Source organism: Megalops cyprinoides, chromosome 6, assembly GCF_013368585.1.
Source record: "Megalops cyprinoides isolate fMegCyp1 chromosome 6, fMegCyp1.pri, whole genome shotgun sequence".
NCBI classification, from domain to species: domain Eukaryota; kingdom Metazoa; phylum Chordata; class Actinopteri; order Elopiformes; family Megalopidae; genus Megalops; species Megalops cyprinoides.
In genome coordinates, this window is record NC_050588.1 from 10,791,423 (window position 1) to 10,813,499 (window position 22,077).

At 44.9% G+C, this 22,077-nt stretch overlaps 2 protein-coding genes across 2 annotated transcripts in view; both read right to left on the bottom strand.

Moving 5' to 3' along the window:
• The window catches only part of LOC118778949 (basement membrane-specific heparan sulfate proteoglycan core protein-like), a 119,300-nt gene that overhangs the window by 22,326 nt on the left and 74,897 nt on the right, over positions 1 to 22,077 (bottom strand). The window contains exons 36-58 of the mRNA XM_036530751.1: positions 20,646 to 20,781; positions 20,481 to 20,555; positions 20,095 to 20,240; positions 19,025 to 19,108; positions 18,408 to 18,500; positions 18,145 to 18,234; positions 17,509 to 17,739; positions 16,729 to 16,842; positions 16,225 to 16,352; positions 15,965 to 16,051; positions 15,809 to 15,867; positions 15,020 to 15,190; positions 14,574 to 14,684; positions 14,192 to 14,292; positions 13,380 to 13,560; positions 9,479 to 9,538; positions 5,518 to 5,640; positions 5,045 to 5,197; positions 4,713 to 4,855; positions 3,761 to 3,838; positions 1,574 to 1,709; positions 915 to 1,084; positions 97 to 226 (exon numbers count right to left, since the gene is read on the bottom strand). Of these exons, the coding sequence (XP_036386644.1) occupies positions 97 to 226; positions 915 to 1,084; positions 1,574 to 1,709; positions 3,761 to 3,838; positions 4,713 to 4,855; positions 5,045 to 5,197; positions 5,518 to 5,640; positions 9,479 to 9,538; positions 13,380 to 13,560; positions 14,192 to 14,292; positions 14,574 to 14,684; positions 15,020 to 15,190; positions 15,809 to 15,867; positions 15,965 to 16,051; positions 16,225 to 16,352; positions 16,729 to 16,842; positions 17,509 to 17,739; positions 18,145 to 18,234; positions 18,408 to 18,500; positions 19,025 to 19,108; positions 20,095 to 20,240; positions 20,481 to 20,555; positions 20,646 to 20,781 (2,800 nt within the window). The remainder of the gene's footprint in view (positions 1 to 96; positions 227 to 914; positions 1,085 to 1,573; positions 1,710 to 3,760; positions 3,839 to 4,712; positions 4,856 to 5,044; positions 5,198 to 5,517; positions 5,641 to 9,478; positions 9,539 to 13,379; positions 13,561 to 14,191; positions 14,293 to 14,573; positions 14,685 to 15,019; positions 15,191 to 15,808; positions 15,868 to 15,964; positions 16,052 to 16,224; positions 16,353 to 16,728; positions 16,843 to 17,508; positions 17,740 to 18,144; positions 18,235 to 18,407; positions 18,501 to 19,024; positions 19,109 to 20,094; positions 20,241 to 20,480; positions 20,556 to 20,645; positions 20,782 to 22,077) is intronic.
• Positions 20,234 to 21,737, bottom strand: LOC118779993 (pectinesterase inhibitor 10-like). The gene is made up of 2 exons (XM_036532376.1): positions 21,581 to 21,737; positions 20,234 to 20,781 (listed from the first exon to the last, which is right to left on the bottom strand). Exons 1-2 carry the CDS (start codon positions 21,656 to 21,658, stop codon positions 20,251 to 20,253), a joined length of 609 nt encoding a protein of 202 aa, XP_036388269.1. The 5' UTR covers positions 21,659 to 21,737; the 3' UTR covers positions 20,234 to 20,250.

Consider the following 22,077-nt stretch of genomic DNA (forward strand, 5'->3'; position numbering starts at 1 on the left):
TGAACATACAGATTAAAGGTGCAAAACAGGGAGCTTTCTTGTGGATTTGTGACATTTAAAAACTGGGTACATAGTGAAAAAAAAGGAAACTCTTACGGGCGGAGCTGGCAGTCACAGAAACAGACACGGAAGCCTGCCTGAGCGTTGGGCCACCGTTGATCCGGCAGATATACTCCCCAGAATCAGACGCGGTGGCCCGGAGAATCCGCAGCTGGGCCCCCAGAACCTACCGGAAAGAAACACAACCACCCCAGGTCACAGGCTGCTGGACCTACGTGCAGCTGAGGTGTGTCCAATAGGGTGAGAGAGTTCAACAGGTTAAGGCATAGTGACTTGAAGGTCTTGGTCTTGGATAAGACCTTACTGAAGCTGTCTTTCAAAGGACATATTTGAGGGTCAGTGTCATCATTACTCCATGTAAAGAATGTTATAACTGACCCATAAAAAAATGCAGAGGCATTTAAAAAGTTGCCCTTGACCCTTACCAATTTGGATATTTCTGCTGTTTCTAAATTGATGATAGTCACTCTGTGAAGGGTTTGAAACGTTAATTGCTCATTTCTTTTTCCCCAAAAGTAGTTCAAACAAGATCAAAAATGTTATTTTACACCTGGTTAAAAAAATGAGAACAAAGACTGCAAAAGGCAATACACCACTACAAGCCTTAGCAATCCTCCGTTTAGATAATAATTCAGTGGATTTAATGGAACAAACACCATATTGAGTCATTCAGACTACATATAAGCCGTGACCCTGTTGCAACTGTAGCTAACACTCAATTTGTGATTAAACTGTTCAGGAAATCCTGTGCTGAGTATACAGTCATTCAGCACTAATCCAGCTAACTGCCTTGCAGAGGCGGCATGGGTAAGGATGGTGGTCAGGAGCTACTGCTAGGTGGCAGGAGAAGCCACCTGATGATTGGAGGAGAGGGCCCTGCCCACTCGTTGCCAGGTGACAGAGGGCGGTGGGTCTCCGGGGACGATGCAGCTGAGGTCCAATGATTGTCCTTCCTGCACAGTGGCAATGGGAGGCTGGATCCTGATTTCAGACGCAATTCCTGGGGACAGAAAAGGAGAGAAAGCTGTCAACAGAAATGGATATTAATTCTGACAGATTGCATCTCACTAGAATCATTATCCTGTAGATGACTTTCATGCCTGTTTCATGACTGTTGCATATTTGCAGCTTGGTCTTGGATGGCTATGAGCTGACGGAGAGAGACAAACAAGTGGGCCTACATTCTTTAGCAAGAATAATACAAGAACTATTTTTCCAGACAAGAATAACAAAAGAAATACATTTCTGGATAAGAATAGCAAGTGGATCACATTCCATAACGAGAGAAACAAGAGCACTACAGTTCCAAACAAGAATACCAAGAGAACTACATTTCCTGAGAAGCATATCAAAGGGAGCTTCTTTCTAACTGCATTCTACGAGGACAGCCATGGCTACCTGGCTCCTTTTGAGCCTTGGGTTCACACTGTAATTCCTAAACATGTCATGCTCCCACTTAGACCCAAGTCCCCAAAAGGGTGCCTGTGATCAGCGCTGATGCCCAGCCTCTCACCCTGCACTACGGTCACGTCGACGCGCGCCTCGGAAGTGCCAATGCCGTTGGTGCCCAAACACAGGTAGGTGCCCGTATCTTCGGCCTGGACGCCGGAGATGACTAGGGTGCCGATGTCAGTGCGCTCTTCGTGTGCCTGAGGGGGCAGAGGGGCAAAATTAGAGTGGGAAGAGGAGTTGAGGGGGATTGGGGGAGCGCAACCCCAGACCCTGGAGGGCCACTGTCCACCATCCAGGAGGTGTCTGTTCCACACCGACACACAACCACATGAAACTTTGAATGGTGATCTCAACGGAGCCAATTTAACTTTTCAGTCCACAGTGTTAATGGTATCTACTGCTGGCTTGTGGGCCTCTAGAGGCCCAGTTGAGGGGTGAGAATAATCTTTTCACTTAACCTTGTTTTACGTTTAAGCTTGACTTAGCTTATCAACAACTTAACTTAGTAATGCCCTGGCAAAATAGTGTGACACATTTAATACATTCAATTATATTTTTGTACAAATAATTACAATGACCATACTACACGTATAAAATGTAATGTAAAACATTTTTGATATTAGCTGCTTTTGTAACTTTAAGTAAGGACTGTTTTTTTTATTTTCAAATGTTACTTTCTTCACTGTGTTTATCAATGACACTATTATATCAAAAGATAAATAAATTACAGTTGGAAGTCATTTTGAAATCAAACAAGCAAAATCATCATTGGTCTTCTGTGTAACGTGTTGTACCTGTTTTCTCCATTAATGTTATTGTTAATAATGATCAATAATATTCACTTAAAATTCATATGATTAATAGCAATATCATTACCATTAACATGGACAATTTTATTTACATTGCTAGCTTTCAGATCATAAATATGATTATTATTGCAAAAGGAAAGGCTAGAATAGGGTTACAAAAAATGCAGAGCATATTCTGTTGCGGGTCTGTGGACTGACAGAGATGCAAGCTTTGCAAACCCCTTTCTGCAGCTAACCCAGAAAGTAGTGCCTTACCAAGTTTTCTTTGCCATAATGAAGAATGGTGAGACATACACATAGAATTATTCTTTATATGTGTGTTTACTGTCTGAACAATTAAATCTTATGGCTTTGACAGTTTGACCCTTTTGTTATGTAAAATATTATCTTCATTATCACTATAAATTGCACCTTCAGACACTCATTTTTATTTCATCCATTATATATTATATATTATATATATTTTAGGTTTGCTACCCTTTGCAACTATTTAATATATGCATTAACATGGGTATTTAGTGTCCATTACCAGAAAAATCACCACCAATATGCACAGACACATCTGCAGCTATTTTATATTTTAACACCCAGGCAATAATTAATCACATGGGTGTGTCTCACGGGTATACTGCCCCAACACACAGGTGCAAAACACCTCCAATTAAAGCAGTTATGCAGAACGGGGGAAATGTGCTTTGCTTTGCCCGGCTTCCATTTCTTCTTTCAGCACTTACTGTAATACATACAAGATCACAGGACGAAGTTCAAAGTGACAGCCTCAACTTAAATGTACGTTTGCAGATACCAAAGTAGGATGACGATATCCAGGTGTGGGCTGAGTGGACATAGTGACTTCAAAAGGATTCCCCACCACCTGTGAGCAAAGCTAAAGTGAACTGTAAACTGCTACTTACAGTGATGGAGGGCCATGCTGCAATATATGGATAGATGAGGTCATTCATGAGGCTCTCAAGTGTTTGCTTGAACACATAAAATTTATGCATGGTCAAACGATATGGCCCAAAGCGCCCTGGGGAAAGCTGCAGACATTGCACTGTCTATAGCAAGCAGCCTATTTCCTTGCAACACTCACAGGGGCCCTACCAAATGCACTGAATCATTTGTGCCTGCCACCCACAAGCGGAGACAATGCTAGAAACTACATCAATTAATGTATATCGTATATGATAAATTCATAAAAGGCATAATAAAAAAGAAACAAGGGGGGTTGGCCCATTGGGATCTTTTAGCCCCCGCTATGTCTTCACAATCAGCGGATGTACTGTCCACCAGTTATTGCTCCAGTAAATTTATGGGCGTTAAGCAAATTAAGAATGGACTGGCTACATGCACTTCATGGAATAAGGAAGGAAGGCTGGGACCGGTAAGCAGGAAGCCAACGCCAGGCAGACACACAGACAGACGACAGACAGACAGACCTGCATCTCTGCGATACGTCTCTGTAACACATCGAGGCTGTCGGTTTTAAACTGATGGAAACCATGAGAGGGAATGGCCTGAACCATGGACACAACACACAAGGGGGAACGGGGGACACAAAAACAGAGAGAAGGATGCAAAGAAGAGGTCAGAGCAGAGGAGAACACAGTCTGTGAAACCTGCACTGCGTCCAGAGCACAGTCTGTGAAACCTGCACTGCGTCCAGAGCACAGTCTGTGAAACCTACACTGCTTCCAGAGCACAGTCTGTGAAACCTGCACTGCGTCCAGAGCACAGTCTGTGAAACCTGCACTGCGTCCAGAGCACAGTCTGTGAAACCTACACTGCGTCCAGAGCACAGTCTGTGAAACCTGCACTGCGTCCAGAGCACAGTCTGTGAAACCTGCACTGTGTCCAGAGCACAGTCTGTGAAACCTGCACTGCTTCCAGTCATGTTTAGAGGCATGGAGCAGGGAAGACTTGCAAAAAGGCTGTTGGTTTAAGTCCTGGGTGAGACACAGCTGTTGTTCTCACATGCTACTAAATACAAATTACTCCAGCAATGTAAATGGGTAATATTACCATGAAAAACAAATAGGTGGGTAGATAATTTTTCTCATTTATAATGATTTTGAACTGAACTGATATGGAATTAAATCAAGTCTTTGTGACCTTCTGATAACTCCAGCTGCAATCTACAACGCTCATAAACAGTGGAGCTAGACCTCTAGACCTCTTGTTATGTTTACAAATGGAGTGGAGCTCCTGTTATGTTCATGAACACTGACTAGAGCTCTTGATATGTTTATTTCAGGAACTGGAGCTCCATGTCCTAAGCATTTAGTCAGCGGGCTGTTGCTGTCCGTGTTCCTCTATTAAGAATGACTGCTGTTAAACAGAAGGGAATGCTGAAGAGAAGGGAAGGAAGGGGGAGAGATGGCGGAGGCTCACCCGGGGGGGCAGCGGGCCTTCTTTCTTCTTCCAGGAGAGGGCTGGCCTGGGCGTGCCCCCGGCCCTGCAGTACAGCCTCAACGTCTCCCCCTCACGAATCTCCACGCGCTGGGGGCTCACCTGGACATGAGGCAGACTGGCACCTAGAACACAAACGCATGCACACACACACACACACACACACACACACACATACACAGAGGACACAAACACACAGACACACACAGACACAGACACACACACACACACACACACACACAGGTCAGTCTCAGGTTCTCAATACCGTGACAGCAGGAGTGCATCCTCCCCTCATGCTGTGCTTGTGGACATACTGTGGACGTAGAGAACAGCCCGAGCGGTGTGTTCCCCATGCGCGTTCGCCGCCTTGCAGAAGTACTCCCCCTCGTCCGAGCGCTCCACCACTGGGATGGTCAGGACGCCACCGCGGATGATGGCGTTGGGGGTGACTGGGTTACCCTGGCCACCTGCATGGGAGTGAATGGAGGAGTGCAGTGAAGGAGGACGCGTGTTGTACACATCATAATCAGACAACACCTCTATCAAACTGTGAGATACACACAACAAAAAATCATGTCAACATTTCAAAATGCAATCATCGGGGTATCAAACAGTTTTAAGGCAGTTTATAAGGCACAATTTTTAATTTAATAAACATTCTGGACAAGTTAGAGCTTGATTAGATTCCTATATGTTTCCTTATGTACAAATAAAAATTGGACATATTTTTGACAGTGTACTTCAGTTGCTCTTTCTGTAGGCCCACTGACCTCAGGTCAGTCCTTACCCGTCCACTCAACAGATGGCGTCGGGCTCCCGGTCACCGTGCAGCGGAACTCGGCCCGCTGGCCTTGCTGGATGGTCAGAACGGTGGGGTTGATGACGGCGATGGGTTGGGAGGCTTCAGCAGCTGCGGCGAGGCAGAGATCGTGTCAGCACTGCCCCGGTGAAAGAGGGGCGACACACCGGGCACGGGGACACGGGAATCCGCGCATGTCAAACGAGATGCTTACTGCGACAGAGGTTTTATTCAAATCTGGCCATCCCGTCGGCCATCTTTGAAGAGGCTGCCCGACTAAACTAAAAGGCAACTAAACTAAAAGTGTAACTAAAAGGCACACAGGGTTGGTTCCGAAACAGTTAAACAAACCCAAATCAAACCATGAGAAAGCGATCTGTTCGACCTGCCAAGCTTTGTCAAGGGCACCGATTTGATGTTCGCTGGAATGTCCAAAACTCCACTGTCATCTCTAATGTATGTCTTTGTCTGTTTTTTGCCTTTTTCCAGAACCTAAAAAACACATCACATTGCAAGTTCTGACTAGATACACACATTATGAGGTCAGGTGTATGATGGGTTGCTCATCTTTCAGAAAACAGCCCTACAAAGTGCCTTTTAAGTCAATGAATGGCATTGTTTGCCAAATTAACAAACACACAGCTGGAAGATGAGACACATGGAGTCCAATTCAAATTGAAGCTGCGTCCAAGGAGCCAACAGCTTTATAATTTGTATTGTATATGATGATGGTGGTCCTCAGATTTTTACAAACAGTGTGGCCCCAATCCTGAAAGATTAATAAAAAACAAATATCCCCATATGAGTGATGTCTGCAAAATTAGTGCAAGAAGACAATGACCTTCTCACAAACACCAATGACGAGATTCATTTTGATTTGTTGCTATAGGGATCTCATTCGTTCATTGAACAAGATCCAAGAAGGCCACCAAATGATCACAGGCTCATGGAGATCATGCTTAGGTTAAATACAAAGGAAGTGTTCAGGCATTGTGAATTTGCGAAATAAAAATGTTACAAAAGTAATGGTCAACAATTCAGACATTAAGTATGATTTTGTCTTGTATCTATAAAAACCCATATCGGACATGACTTTGGGGCCACCCTGTTTGCTACTTTTTCATATACTCAAATGTTACTGATCTCCTAGTTTAGCTCAGAGAGCCTATTCAGTTAAAAATAGAGAATAACTCCTCTGTCACAGAACAATAGACAGCATAGTTAAAGTGCTGAATTTTTCCTTCTATGCCCCTGTAATTTACTGATTAACAGATGACCTTTATTGGATTGAAATTACCACAGCTACTGATTACTGCTGTTAATATCCACTAATTCAAAAGGAAACACTTACCTTTGGGAAGTCCTTTGGTCTAAATGTAGGTGAAGACCAACCAAAATTGTCCTTTGCATGTGAGAATTTTGTAGTCACCATATTCAAAATTGAAAAGGTGAGAGGGAGTTCTAATGTACCATTGCAAAGGAAATTGCCTGACATAAACCTGGCTGTTTGTCATTAGTTATCCTTATTTCTCAGCATTACCAGTGAGGCATTGTTAAGACCTGAGCAGTGTGTGGGACTGATAACTCTCCGCCTACCGACTAAGTTGTGATGTGCATGTTAGCAATCTTGCTATCCTAGTACAAACACGCCATTCAAACGCACAGACAAATCTGCAATGACAGTTGATACTCCTGCACCTGCAGTTTGGCCTGTGAGGTTATATCCCTTGGGATTCCAATGGGATGGATACAGGAACAGTGGGATGTCCTTGCCTGGAGGTTACAACGGCAACGGGCACGTACGGGTACAAAATTCACCCTCAGTGGAGACGCAGTACAGCATAGGTGTCAGAAGTGTGCATGTGCTGGTTTTTGATCCAGCCTCTGAATTTATTAACCAGAACCAATCATGTACTCTTGCATTTTATTTCGCTGAGCAACACACATATACGTAGCTGAAGATGTGCCCAGGACTAATAGACTACTATTAGGCCAAGTAGGTGAGGTCGACTGGCTACCACAACCAGCATATACACAGACTCCCGGTTAGCTCAGCTTGACACCTCTGCAATACTGGTCGTTAGGAGTCCATGAATGGCACAGTGTGATGTCTGAAGCACAACGGATGATCCAAAACAAAGAATTCCAAGACAAATGCCCAGGTGTCTGGAATGAAATTTAGAAACTATGTAATGGGTGGGGTGTGGGACGGTGGGTGGCTCCTCTCACTGTGCGATTGACCAGAGTACAGCCAACAGTGGCCATTACAGTGATGAGATGTCACACATTACACGTGATGTCACACTCTGGCATCATGCTTCACATGCTGCACTGACTGCACTACTGTACAGTTATGTGGGTGAGATAACAGTGAGGATGACAGACTTTTTAAAATTTGGAATGCCAAATTGTTTTTGCCCCTTTTCTCTCAATTTGAAATTCCCAGTTGTAACATAGATAGGTCGGGCATTGTTACAACCTTTGCTAACATTCTAGGACCACACTGACAAACACGTGCTCTCCTCCGAAACACGTGATGCCAAGCGTAACTTCTCTTCGCACAGCACTCCCCATGCCAGGCTTGCACAGACATGAGCTGGAGGAAGACACTTCATGTACAGCTTTACACAGGAAGACTGTGGGTACCTGATTAACCAGTGGGTGTCGCTGGTGTGTGTTGAGAGGGACAAACCCTGGCTAACCTACCCGTCCGTACAGCCCTGGCAGAAAAAAGACAATTTGGTCTACTGCTGTGGGCTCCTAATCATTCAAGGCTGATAACATGGCCAGGAACAAACCCTAGCCATAAAGCTCAGTTTGCATTCAAGGTGAACCCCTTGACTAGTGACCTACTCATGAGCCAGATGTGAGACTTTGATGTGAGAGGGGGCTTGTAAGAATTTAAACTAAATGAAACGGGCCTGCTGATAGCGTGGGTAAACCGCACAGGGAGGAGTCTCCCAAAATGAATGAGCATGAATCCTTCCCAACAGCCCTCTGAGGTAGAAAGAACTGGGCTCGGTATTGCTCATGTGCAGTCAAGAGTTCAGTCTAATCGTAACCAGGGCATTGCTAGACAGAGTGCGAGACCATTGCTTTTTAAATTCTTTCTTCCCCTATATGAACCCCAGTGTTGAAATTGCCAATTGTGCATTAGGCTTGTCTCACAGTAACCACCTCTGCATTCATGCAGGGGTGCTGTAGCAAGATGAATGCAACCCTCAGATACACTCACATGCAGCCAATGGCTAATTTTTGCACTACAAGTTATACAGTGCACTACAGAGGAGTTGTCATTCATTGGAGGACAGATGGTAATCCACTGACGTCCTCCCAGCAATTCGCACATTCCTGATGAATTGCAGGGTGCCTGAGAGTGGTGAGACAAGGAAGCCATGATGGACTACCCTCTCCTGTCTCTGGCAGAATGAAGCCAATTTGTTCTGCAGCTGAAGAACGCTTCCTTTTCACTGTTGGCAAATAATGGTTATAGGGCTCAGCGTGCCCCCAAAGTGAGCACTTTGCCAACTGAGCCACTCAGGACCCATGCCAATGTGTTGCTTTTAAATCCCATCGAACATTCGGTGCTCTTTAACTTGTTCTAAGAAATAGGTGCACTGCCATTCCAGATATTATTTTGATCAACACTGTCAATTTTTTAAAAAACCAATGAGATGCAGTTTAGATAAAGGTGATTTCTCATTGATTTCATTTTTACAGAACAGCGATCTGATCGGCACTGGATAGGTGATGACCATGATCTGCACATGAGCAGTACAACCCCATGGAACACATGTGAAGCTCCGCCCATGCAAAGGGGGAGGAGCCGAAGGCAGAGAGAAGAGGTGATTGGTGCTGGGTGCATGCATGAAAGAGGTGATGGATTGTGTGGGGTGGAGGGGGGGCAGGATGGGAGGGGGGTGGAGTTGAGGTGGCCATGCGGACTTACGCGCTCTATGTCCTTCAAACATTTCATAGGCCGTGTAAAACATCTGAGTCTGAGAGGCCTCTGTGAGGGAGGGACAGGCAGAGACTGACAGGTGAGACAGGTGAGAGAATTCACCGCCGCCCAAGAGCTGGGGAGGGGGGCGGGTGCGCGAGGCCTCATGAGTGTCATAATGGGCGGGAACCACAGCACCCTCTCAATGACTCACTGATCTGACCCAATCAGTGTTTTGACTATGAAGCAAAACATGTCTTGATTGGTCTAGACCGGAATTGATTGACAGGACATGGCAGCTCCTCCCATTATGACCTCATGAACCTGGCACTGGCATCGTCTAGTGTAGCTAACTATGATATATGCTGTACCTTGTGCTGTATGTCCTTTAAAAATGTTTCTGAGGCACAAAAGGTTGCTGGGTTTGAATCTCCTCCTACCCCAGATCTCTATTGAAGTTTGTTTGGGTAAATAGTTAAATCACCTGAGATTCAAATATTTGCTGTTTATATGGAGGGATAATTCTAGAATAATTCTTGTCCCTAAAGACTGGAATTGTCCATCACTATGTTGTCATATCCTCTCAGCTGCCCTTGTGTCTTTACTTAGTTTAATGAAAAGCTTCAATTCCCTCCTTTGACTGACCTACTACTCTCCCTGAATGGATGGCATAATGGAATGGCCTCATAACTAACACTTAAAAACATGGCATGAGAATGCAAGAGACACGGGTTATTCCACTGTGTAAGTGAAGACTAGAAGACTATGGTAAAATGAATGAACCGAGGGAGAGGATCTGTGATTTGAAGCAACATACTATGATAGCGCGGAGATTTCAGTTGATCACCATGTACATCTGCTGTGATTTACTTTCAGCCCAACAGTCAATTGCAATAATGTCCTTTGAAAACTTGGACCATGGAACAGAAACCTTACATTGGCAAGTGGCTAGTCACTGTATCAAAAAAATCAGGTTCAATTGATATGGGAGTATTGTGCACATTTATATGAGGGCATACGGCTTAAAACAAAAGTGCTCTTGCATTCTCAATTCCATTAGCCTGTCCAGCTGCGAAAACTGAGATGAATCTATGTCTGGAATGTTGATGACAACTTGATCTTGTGGTACAAAAATATTATTTGTGAGGCAGTAGCGAAGCTTTATGCGGGATGCCAGGCGTCCGACTCGAACTGAGAGTTGTGTTATGGTCAAGAATGTCCTGTAGTGGTTCAAGGTGAAAGGGTTAAAGGTAGTACACTAAATCTTAGTGCAGGTCTTGATTTAGTGCCAGTTTAAATTAAAACTTGAACCCTGCAGATAAACACAAACATATTGCTGCTGGCAGCTAATGTTTGTGCCAATACTGTTATCCTTTTAAAATGTAAAGCAGTTAGCCTACATTAATAGACCCACCCCCAATACAAACCACATAGTCCTTTTGATATGATTCAACACCAGTGTTAAAACTAACAATAAATTATGTTTTTGATACGTACCATTGTTGGCTTTATCATCATGCTCCTTTTAATATACTCCTTTTAATAATGCTAACATGTGCTTGACCTTTAATTTCTCGTAACATCAATGACCCTTCATTAGATATATAACAACAATAATAACACTCAACCCACTGTGCTGTATAATATCATTTCTTAAATCGTTTTACTTATCCTGTAAACTGAAATATCAGTCAATTTTCAACAATGTATACATATAGCACCACAAATCAGTGAACACAGGTAAAAAAGTTGGGAAAATAATAATACAAAGTGGACACAATAAAGACACAACAAAATGACAAGACAAAAATTATCCAAAGACAGGCATGCAGGTTAGTGAGTTTTCACATCTTAAGTAAAATCTTTACTAGCGAGTTTCCCTTGCTCCGAGTACCCATGGAGTAGGAGTTGACAAATCAATTTGTTTACAGTTCCAGGTTGGTGTTCCTATATGAATACAGTGAGTCTTGAAACTGCTTTACTGTAATGTGAGTCTTTGAATCTGAGTCTTTAATGTGGATCTTTAATGTGAGTCGTTGTAGCACCATCATTGATTTCCTGTCAATATGCTCATCCTAAATCAACACTAACTAGAAAACAAACGTCTCAAAGTGACATTTATTGTATGTCACCTGGGCAACACAAACACTTCTTCCCAGTCAAGCAGGACTCGGCATCTTTTTATATTGAAGTCTGACATGAGGAAAATCTGTAACACTTCAAGTTTGGATTTTATTCTCAGGTCACTTCTCATTTAGTTTAAAATCTCCTAAAGAAATGACAATCCTTTTGTTCATAAAGCAATACAGCATCACAGTTTTCATACAAAATACATATTTTCAGAATGTCAACTATACATATACATCAGCATCTTTTGAAAATAAAGTTTAAAAATCCACTTCACGTTACTTCAGACAGATAGGCATATTTTTTTATACATTTCTCCACATATACGTTGATAAACTCTGGTAATACAGACTTTTATATAATATTGACCTTTATATTCAGATAACACTGCTGACAAGCCGGTCAGTAACTCCCTGCCCCTAGTCGCCAAGTCCCACAACCCCCAGCAATTGCTGAAAAATTCTAACAATACCAACACCTTGCTAGTATTGAAATTTAGAGAACAGGAGTTAATGAGAATTATTCAAAGTTTTCCAAGACCACCACCGATTACTTTGAGTAAGCCAAAGATAGACACCCCCCAAAAATCTGGGAAATATATTCATGTTATGGAAGAGATTATGATATAAACTATGGTATCCCTGCTGTAAGAGAACCAGACAACTTCTTTGGTATATTGCACAGAAAGTATAAAAAATTATAAAAACTATAAATATACTGAATATTTAGCTCTTTGAACTGAACCAAGGCATACTTAGTGCAGCATGATTTTAAAATCAAGACAGACTGTGAAATCTTTTATATGAAAAACTCCAGTAAACATCAAGACACATAATTCTTTTTTAGTCTTTTAACTAGTCATTTTCTGAACCAGGTCTCCCAGAGTGAACAATATTTGTAAGTGGTGACTTAACACTGTTTTTAGTACCTATGGTTTACACACATTTGCTACAGTTATACTTGGTGGTACCCCTTAAAATAGTAGCGCCAAAGCTGCATACTTATCTTTAGAATCTGTAAACAAGATAATTAATCTGAAATGTTTCACAGTGCATTCATAGCAATACAATAGGGATGTAATTCCAATTAACAAAGCCAAAGCAACTTGTCATTAATAAAGTACTTAAAACATATACATGATAGACACTTTATGATATTGTATGGTGAAGAGCCAATTTTCTCCCATTGACAATATTCTGAGATGACTGCCAATTTCGTAATGTAATTGGACTTATCACTACTGTATAATAATTTCATCTTGTGTCTATTACAAATAAACTTGCTCTGTGTAACTGATCCCTGTCTCCTCCTCTACATGCCAAAGTAAAGATTTTACACAGACTCATGTGGAAAAGAAAAAGGAAGAGTAAGAGAAATATGGTGAATGATGAAATGATGATGATTTTTTTCCAAGGGGTTATTTACACCCAAACAGAGCTCAAGACAAAAGCCAATGCGTTATGACATGCTTTAGATACTCTGCCCCCAAGTGCTGACTGTAGATCAGTTTGGGAATTTTTCACATTACAGCTGGGAATGTAATTAGTATTTGGTTAAGCTGATCCTGGATCAGTTTGGGGCAGGGAGTACCCAAAGCAAGGTGCTGCAGCCAACTGCAGGGATGCAGAAGATGAAACATACAGAAGCAGGAGAGGGTGGGGCGTGGGAGGGTGGAGAGGATGGGGGGGGGGGGGGGGGGGCCCGCAGGTGGAAAGGCTCTGCATCACACAGGCTGGAGGCTGGGGGTGGACGGTGACGGGCGCAGGAGGGTACGATCACGAACCTGGCACGTAGAGGATGGCTGTGCCCTCGTCCATGGCCAACATGTTGGAGGCGGTGCACACGTACATGCCTGCGTCCTCCGGCTGGACGTTCTGGATGGTGAGGATGCCGTTGAAGTCCATGGCCCGGCTGGGCAGCTTGCCGTTGTTGCGCCGGGTCCAGACCAGGGTGTACGCGGGGGACTGGTGAGACGTGGATGAGGTACGTGCGTCAAAGCAGAATGGTTCCTAGTCTGCCCCACTCAATAATGGTACCTCACAGTAACTAAGCTGTGAGCACGGCTAGTGAGCAAAGAAAGGCTAAATGCAGGGTGTCATATGTCGAGTGGCGTAGTGGTAAAAAGACTTATTTGAATCATGGGGGGTGCTGCTGTTGCACCCTTAGACAAGGTAATTCATCCAAATTGTCTCCGTAAATAGCTGTATAAATGGATAGCAAAAACTGTACGCTATATAAGTCATTCTGGATCAGAGTGGTACGTAGTGGTGAACTCTGTATCAAAAAAGTGGACGCTGCTATTGTACCCTTGAGCAGAGAGCTTACCCTTGACATAAACCTGCATTCAGATTAAAAGGTACATATGCATCTGTAAGAGGGAAAGCAATTTAACCAACACCTAGACTGCAGTGGAAAAACATAAATATGAAGCATTCATTCATTTATAACAATAGTTGATGCAAAAGAGTGATCAATTGCAGATTGCCTTGCACTCTGACCATCTGCTATGCAGGGTATTTGGACCAGGACCATTAAGTAAAGAGAGCGGCACTAGGGCCTTTTGGTGACTTGCATGGTGACAGCTCATGACGTTACCGTGCTCTTGGCCGTGCAGATGAAGGTGACCGTTGATCCCACGGACACGCTCTGTGCTTTGGGCTCCTCGATTGTCACTTGAATTGGTTTGGCCAAACCAGCTGGGCAAGCACAGATAACAAAGGTACTGAAATGAATCTTCATTTGTGGGCTTTTTTTTTAACTGTTCCCTGAGAGAGAGAAGTCTTTAGCTGGAAACTATGCAAATCAAATGGCCCTGACATGTAAAACTGATCTCTGCTAGCCATATCCAAATACATTCTACATGTTGTCTCTTATTACATAATAGCACAACCATATGTGCATTTTCAAATGATAACTACAAAAACCGATCTAATATTTAACTCTTTTTAGATGAGTCTGAAATTTGCATGAAACATACTGGTGACCACAATCTCGGCCCGGCTCCTGTTTGTGTGCCGCTGGTCCTGGCAGGTGCAGATGTAGACACCTGCGTCGATGGGCTGGACACTGGCGAAATACAGCTCCTCACCTGGAGGGCACAGATGGGGAGGGGGTGTTTACTGGATGTCGGGTCTATTAAGGCAAGGGGGCTTGAGCAGGCAGTGGTTAAGACAAGGGGCACTTTGCAAAAATGTTGCAGTTGTGAGCCCCGACATAAAGCAATCACGCTGTGGGCTTGGGAGAGATACTACATCTGAAGTTATTAAAATGAGCAAAAATACTAGTGTATTAATAAGCAATATATGAAATGTGAACCACTGATGTTATCCAATGAATAAAAAGATAATCCAATGTGCTACAACGGAGTAAATATTCTGCCTGACAGACTCTCTGAGCTTTGCAGAGCATTGTGGGACGGCGTACTTTGCAAGGAGCTGCGTCTCTCCGCGTTGCTGGACACTGGTCGCCCGTCCTCACGGGACCAGGTGTAGAGGTGGGGTGGGGAGCTGGTCACCTGGCACCTGAGGGTTACGGGGCTGCCCTGGGCCACGACCACCCTCTCTGGGTGCACCTTCACCACCAGGGAGGCGGCGCCTGGAAAGACACGTACGGAGGATCACATGCGCACACTGCTGTGCACAGACATCACAGCTCCAGGCAAGACCCAAGCACAACTCATCTTGTATCATGTAGTTGCATATGGAGGTGCCAGCATGTACACACACGTCAAGGCCTTGCGTGGCTTTGAGAGCTGCTAACTTAAATTTACAGTCTGCTACGTGCACCTCCCGCCGCTGCTCTAGCACTAATGATTTTACATTATCACTCAGTCTCACATTGAAAGACATACAAAGCTTTTAATGAGGTGACCAGAAGTTAATGTTCACATTTTCAGCTCCTGTTGCACCCCAGCTCATATACACCTCTAGATATTGAACATCCTGCATCCCTCACCCTCTGTACTTCCCTGCCTAGGAGGTTTTTTGTTGGAAAGAGGAGTTTCTGGTACTGACTGCGTGGCTGTGCTGGCTGTAGATGCTCTGCTTCAGATCATACCCCTCAAAGAACGTTGATGAGCCACAAAATCAGAGCAAACTCATAGCAGCAACCGTAGAGATACACAGCTTTTGGTGTGGAGCACACCGAGTTGAACGTCTGGCCAACAAATAGAATATCTGTGATGTTTCTCTGGCTGCCAACACAAGTACTTACTGCCATCTGGGCGACACTTGATCCTTTCCTGTGGGTTTCCCTCGTATCCAGGAGCACAGCTGTTGTTGGGGGAGGAGGAGACAAGACTTACCAGTCTGAAGGGAAAAGGCAGGAAGGGGCAGTGCCAGTTTTGCCCTTAAAGGCTGGAGGTCTTACCGCTCGCAGTACTGGCCGGTGTAGCCAGGCTGGCAGGCCGTGCACCTGTAACCTCCTGCACTTAAGCTCTCACAGGTAAGGGAAAACCTGGAAGTTACAAGCAGAACATGTGAGGGTCCAAAAAGTAGGAGCAACTAATAAAGAAGTGTGTGTGTGTGTGTGTATGTGTGTGTGTGTGTGTGTGTGTGTGTGTGTGTGTGTGTGTGTGCGCGCGTGTGTGTATATGTGTGTGTATGCAGTGTGTGTGTATGCAGGCTCACTGGTTGTCGGGGTCAGTATGTGGACAGGCGCAGGGTTGGCAGTCCTCAGGTGTTCCGGTGGTGGCGTCTCCGTAGAACCCAGGAGCGCACAGCTCACACAACTCGCCCATGGTGTTATGGAGACAGCTCTGCACTCACACACACACAGACACAGGCTGTGTTAACTGTGACATCACAATTCTGCCTTTCAGCACACCAATCATTTTCCTCAACCAGCTCACAGCTAACCATTCCACAACACTTAAAAATGTGTATGTGATTGACACTGACATGCCACTCAGTATATGAAAATAAAATATAAACAAACAATGTTTTTTGGGGGGGGGGGCAATTAATGCTTCAAGCTCTGCCTATATATATATATATATATATATATATATATGTCTATATAAACAAAAACCTGCTAACCTTTTCAGAGAAAACACTGCTTTCATGAGTGAGTGGTGAGTGTTCGTGAGCTCATGAGTGAAGATGAGAACGTTAGGTACTCGGCGTGGGCCGTACCGTGCAGATGCCCGTCTCAGGGTGGCAGGTGTCTGAGTGCCCATTGCAGTCGCACAGCTCGCAGTGGCCCAGGTAGAGGCCACCTCCGGTGCGCGTGTAGCCAGCTGCACAGTCCTGCAGGCGTCACACGAAGGTCAGGGGTCAGAGGTCACACAGCACACAGACAGCAACAGGGCACACAGCTGAGCAATTCCCACAGCGCTCCTCAAGAGGAGAGAAATGGGTTCTATATGGGACCAGCTCTTTTTTGACAACATTAGAAATACGCACCATTGCACTAGATCAAAAACAATGACTGAACAATGTGAAATGAGTCACCTTTCTACAGCCAGTTTAAAGAACAGTACACACTAACCAAATTTTAGGTCGATTGACTCACTCAAGGGCACTGCAGAACATTACTGGTATGTGCAAGCCGAACATCATCAGTGACCAACACATGACCTGAAGCTATGTCTTAGCTAAAACAGACACAGGGGGGATTTGATTGAGATGTTTGCAACGTATTGTTAAAATCAAACACAGAAGCTTTTCTCAAGGTGAGCTCTTTTAGGAAAACAACAGGACATAGGTGGAAACTACACACTGAAACTAGGAAGTATTTTTTCACTCAGAGAGTTACAAATGCATGGAATACCTTGCCAGGGAAGTAGGTATCCCTACAGCTGTCAAGACCAGGTTTGCCACAATATGAAACACACTCTACAGGCTATAGGCAGAATGATGACCCCAGCATGTTCTTGTCATCAAACCTCTCATGTTCTCATGATGCTCGCTCACCTGGCAGGACAGGCCCTGGTACCCGGGCGGGCAGCGGCACTGCTCCACCTCCAGGGCTCGGCCCAGGCCGTTGTAGCTCGGGGCGGCCACCTCCATGCTGACCCCTGAGATGCTGGCCGACAGCATGTCCGTGTAGTAGGAGGCGCGGATCAGGACGTCGTCCAGGTCGGCCAGGACCATCATCAGGTGCTCGCGGGTGGCTGGCATCCCGTCAGGGCGACGCCAGTTCTCCTGCAGGGCGGGGACGGGGGTGGGGATGAAGCACAGCGAGAGGGTCAGCTTCCTTACCATTACCTTTCAGCTGGATGACACTTTGGATCACGCTGCTCTGTAAATTCATGCTGATGTTTCAGTATGGTAGTACTGAAACATCAGCATAGTATGGTTCACGTTTTAAATTAGAGCAACATGAAATACATACATACAGTATGAACATACTGCATCAGCAAAAACACATTCTCAGGAAGAAATATTACTGAAGGAATACCACCAAAAGTGGAAATAATTAAAAAAAGGATGGTGGCAATAATTCAGCCACGGCTTCGCAAATCCTCATTCATGCCTACTATACAGAGTCAAAATGACGTTTTGTGAGTCAGGTTCAGAACGGATGAGTACAGATGAAGGCAAGCCCACCTCTTTGAAGGCAATCTCAAATTCACGGGACTCTCGAGTGCCCGGCGCCCTCTGCCAAGACTGCTGTGCCACCAGTGTGATGTCATTGCCCTGAAAAGACGCAAATTCAGATTAATCTGAAATGATAAAACCATGCGTTGGTGGATCGGGTAACAGCTAATGGGTACTGCCCGAATATACTGTCACAGCATATTATCATTCTGTGTTTCCTGCGGTCCTAAAACATCTGTTGGGAAATGGAGTCACACGGAGTCTGCCCTTACAATGATCTGAATGTCAGCGTCTTCGATGGGCATTCCCCTGGTACTGGCGATGAAGGAGAGGGTGTACCTCAGACGCCCACCGTAGGAGCCCACCTACAAATGACAAGCACAGATTCAAGCTCAGGTACCACACATACAACATCATCACTTACCACCATTTCACATGAAGCATGGAGAGCAGTGAAATATGCTTCTCGAGTCCCATTCATCTGAATTGATTTTTTTTTGGGGGGGGGTTGGTCAAGGATCGCGTGAGTCTTGTGTGGGACCCTGCCCTTGTGCCCTTCGGTGAAGCGTTCCCCCCTCAACCGTTTGGGGAAGACACCTGCTGCACAGATGGAATGGGAGATTCCAGAGAGTCAGCATGGCCATGATCTCTCTGGGTGACTCTGTCCTTCGCGCTGGGACTCATCCCACTCTTGAAAGGGTGAGGGAGTGAAAGATCTACATGGGGGAGGGGGAGGGGGTAACCGCAGTGTGCAGTTAACGCCCTCATCCTCCTCCGTTGACCTTGTATGAGAAGCACTAAAGTCTATGGGATTGTGTTACTGTCACGTTGGTTAGACTGAATCCCTGAGGGGGTGGTCGGGCGGGCCCGGCTATACTGCAGCGGTTACCTTATCCCCTTTGAACATTGGAGGGAGCTGCCAGTAGAGGACATCCTCAGGATGCAAGCTGAACCCTTTGTAGACCAAAGCGTACTGCGGCAGAGGAGGAGGGAGAGGATTGAGAGAGAAAAAGAGACAAAGAGAGAGAAGAGGATCCACAGGGCAGACAAGCAGGCAGAAAGTAGCACAAAAGCAGGGAGACCCGTAACAGAAAGGGTTCACACTCTGATAACTCACCACACTGGATGACACAAAGGTGCACGCACTGCCAAAACACAAAACTAGGCTGTCCATAGGTGAAATACCACTTTTGTACATCAACAAGGGTTGCCAGTTTGCCATTCTCTTATCTTGCATTTTCTTACTTATAAATTAGTGCATTCACAGAAAATCATACACGTTACATACATATAGCTCCCTGTGAATGTCTCATTTGACCCATTATTATGTAATCACGCTATTGTGTGTGTGATTGAAGCAAAGTGGCACCTAAAGGATAATGTGTCATTCAGAAAAAACTCATCAACAGGCCCTGTGCACTGACATACAGCTCTGTAGCAACAAAAGCCTAGGCCATAATAAAACAAACCCATTTTTATGACATGAGGTTGTAAACACAAACAATGGATCCCTCCCTTGGCTTCTTCATTATTCTTCCCTGTTACTGTTTATGAGCAAAAATGAAGACTTACTGAGGTCAATATAAGGTTTATGGCCTGGCTGTAAATGAGCTCTAGTATTACAGTCCATAATGAGATCCAGAATTACTGTCTATAAAGAAAATCTTATTCACAGCATGCAGTCAGTGCACTCCACAGGAGAACATATAACCAAGATGGCAAGTGAAAAATTTCACACTTTTCACATGCAAACAGAACACCCACTGAGAAACACGATGGTCTAAATGACCATGAAATGTGTTTATGTTATTATTGTAAGGTGTGGACTAACAATGAAAACCTAACACATCAGAGTAACTATATACATTTATATATAAATATACATATGTATATTTATTTTTTTAAGGATGACTGAGGATGGCATTCTCCTACTGCTGTGGAGTGTCAAACTCAGGCTACCTTTCCTGTGGTGGTTGGCCTGGTGCCGTATGGCCTGACGCTGTTGGCACCCTGATGAGCCCAACGCCTGCCCTGTGAACACCCCCGTGGGAAAGAGAGACCGATGAGCTCTTGAGCAGGACTCTGATCCTTTGGTTGAGCGATTCAGATATACGGTCAGAGATACGGTACCTGAGGGCTCCAGAGCTGAGAGAAGTAGCCCTGAGATGCTGAGCTGGGCCCTGAGGCCTGTGTGAAAGAGGAGGAGGAGGAAGAGCGGGACAGGGGAGTGGGAAGGGAAGGGGCACGCCCAGGTGAGGGAAAGGGGGGACCGAGGTGACGGGACGGGGACAAAGAAGATGAAGAGGAGGAGGGAGAAGAGAAGGGTGGGGAAGGGGCACGCACACCTGAGTGAGACGGGGGGCCGAGCTGGTGAGAGGAGGAGCGGGAGAGGGGTGAGAGAGGGGCCGGGGCGCACAAACCTGAGTGAGACGGGGCACGAAGCTGGCGAGAGTGGGGCAAGGAGGAAGCAGAGGAGATAGAGGAGAGGGGAGGGGCAGGGGCATGCAGACCTGACGGAGATGGGGGGCCAAGGTGGCGAGAGGAGGAGGATGTGAGTGAGGAGTGGGGCCCTGGGACTGCAGGCTGATTGGAGGAGCTGGAACTGAGATCCCACATCTCATTGTCCAGGCGCTTATCATTGGAGGACTGAGGAAGAGGAGAGAGAGTGACATAGGGGCCAGCTAATCAGTGAGGGCTTTAGAGACATACAGAGTAGGGCGGCGGGGGATGGGCAAAATGAGGACCAAAGGGCCATGTTTTTAAACATGGGGCCTGTCATAGAAATTTTTCGGTTTGGCTCTTGCAATACAGTTTCACGTCAAAACAGGAAAATGTTGATGCAGGACAGTGGTCTCTAGCCCTGTACCAGAACAGCAGAATGCCAATTGTTGCTAAAAACCAGACTTGGCAAAACTGTCAGGTGACCTACTACACTATGAGCTCAGGTGACTGAGATCTGAATGCTTTTGCTGCTTTAAAATTAAAGGGAAAATCCAAAGGGCCTAATTTGTAAACCAGAAGAGAATTCTACAGTCACTTAATGCCGTGATGATTTAGCACATTGATAGAAAGGAGCTCTTAAAGACTTACTGACACAGACTCCCAGATTTAAACCTGGATTTCTCACAATGCTCACAAGAGGAGGTCTTCAGAAAGTCTATACTGTAGACCCACAGATATGGGCTAAGACTGTTTCCAACAACAGGAACATTTCAGTGCTTCAGTTCCCTGGAACAAACATGCCTTCTGAGGTTACATGACCACTAATTTAACTGAATGGTTTAAAAAAATGTTAAGCATGCACTTTTGCTTAATTAATTTCATTATACTGTCAAATTCTCATTAAATATTTAACAAACGGTGATCCATGGCACACCACAGCCACCGATGGACATCTTTCAACAAAATACACGACACAGTCGAGTCATTCAGAGCACACAGGTACCTTGCTGGCTCGTTTAGACCTGTAGCCCCCTTTTCCCACGGAATCCATTAACTTCCATACGGACGCATTCTTCCTCATCTGTTCCTCAGTCCATGGAAGGTCTTTCTAGTTATATGGATGAAGCAAGACCCCTTTAACCCTCTCTCTATCTCTGTTACTCTTGGTTTCCCATTGGCAGAAGAACTTCTCAGTCTCTTTGCTTCTAGTGACTTTTCAGAGAATTGTATGGAATTCTGAAAATTATCCCTACATACTGAACACTGCTTATAACAAGGACACATGGAAAATGGAGGCCAGCAAATTTAAATTACTTCCTCCTCCTCAGAACTATGACAAACTGTATGCACCTCATGTCAGTGTAAGAGAAGACACTCAGCATGCTCCTGTGAGATTGTAAACTAGGTGTTCAGTGTAGGTGAATGACTTGGTAAATGCATTTTGAATTTTTCCAGCAAAGTCCGTTTTCAATAGTGCTCCAAACACTGCAGACAGACAGG

Excerpts from the sequence above, each read along its gene's own strand:
- LOC118779993 (XM_036532376.1), bottom strand. The coding sequence starts at position 21,658 with ATGAGGAAGAATGCGTCCGTATGGAAGTTAATGGATTCCGTGGGAAAA. Across the intron at positions 20,782-21,580 it reads GGTCTAAACGAGCCAGCAAG|TCCTCCAATGATAAGCGCCT; the intron begins GTACCTGTGTGC and ends CCTCTTCCTCAG.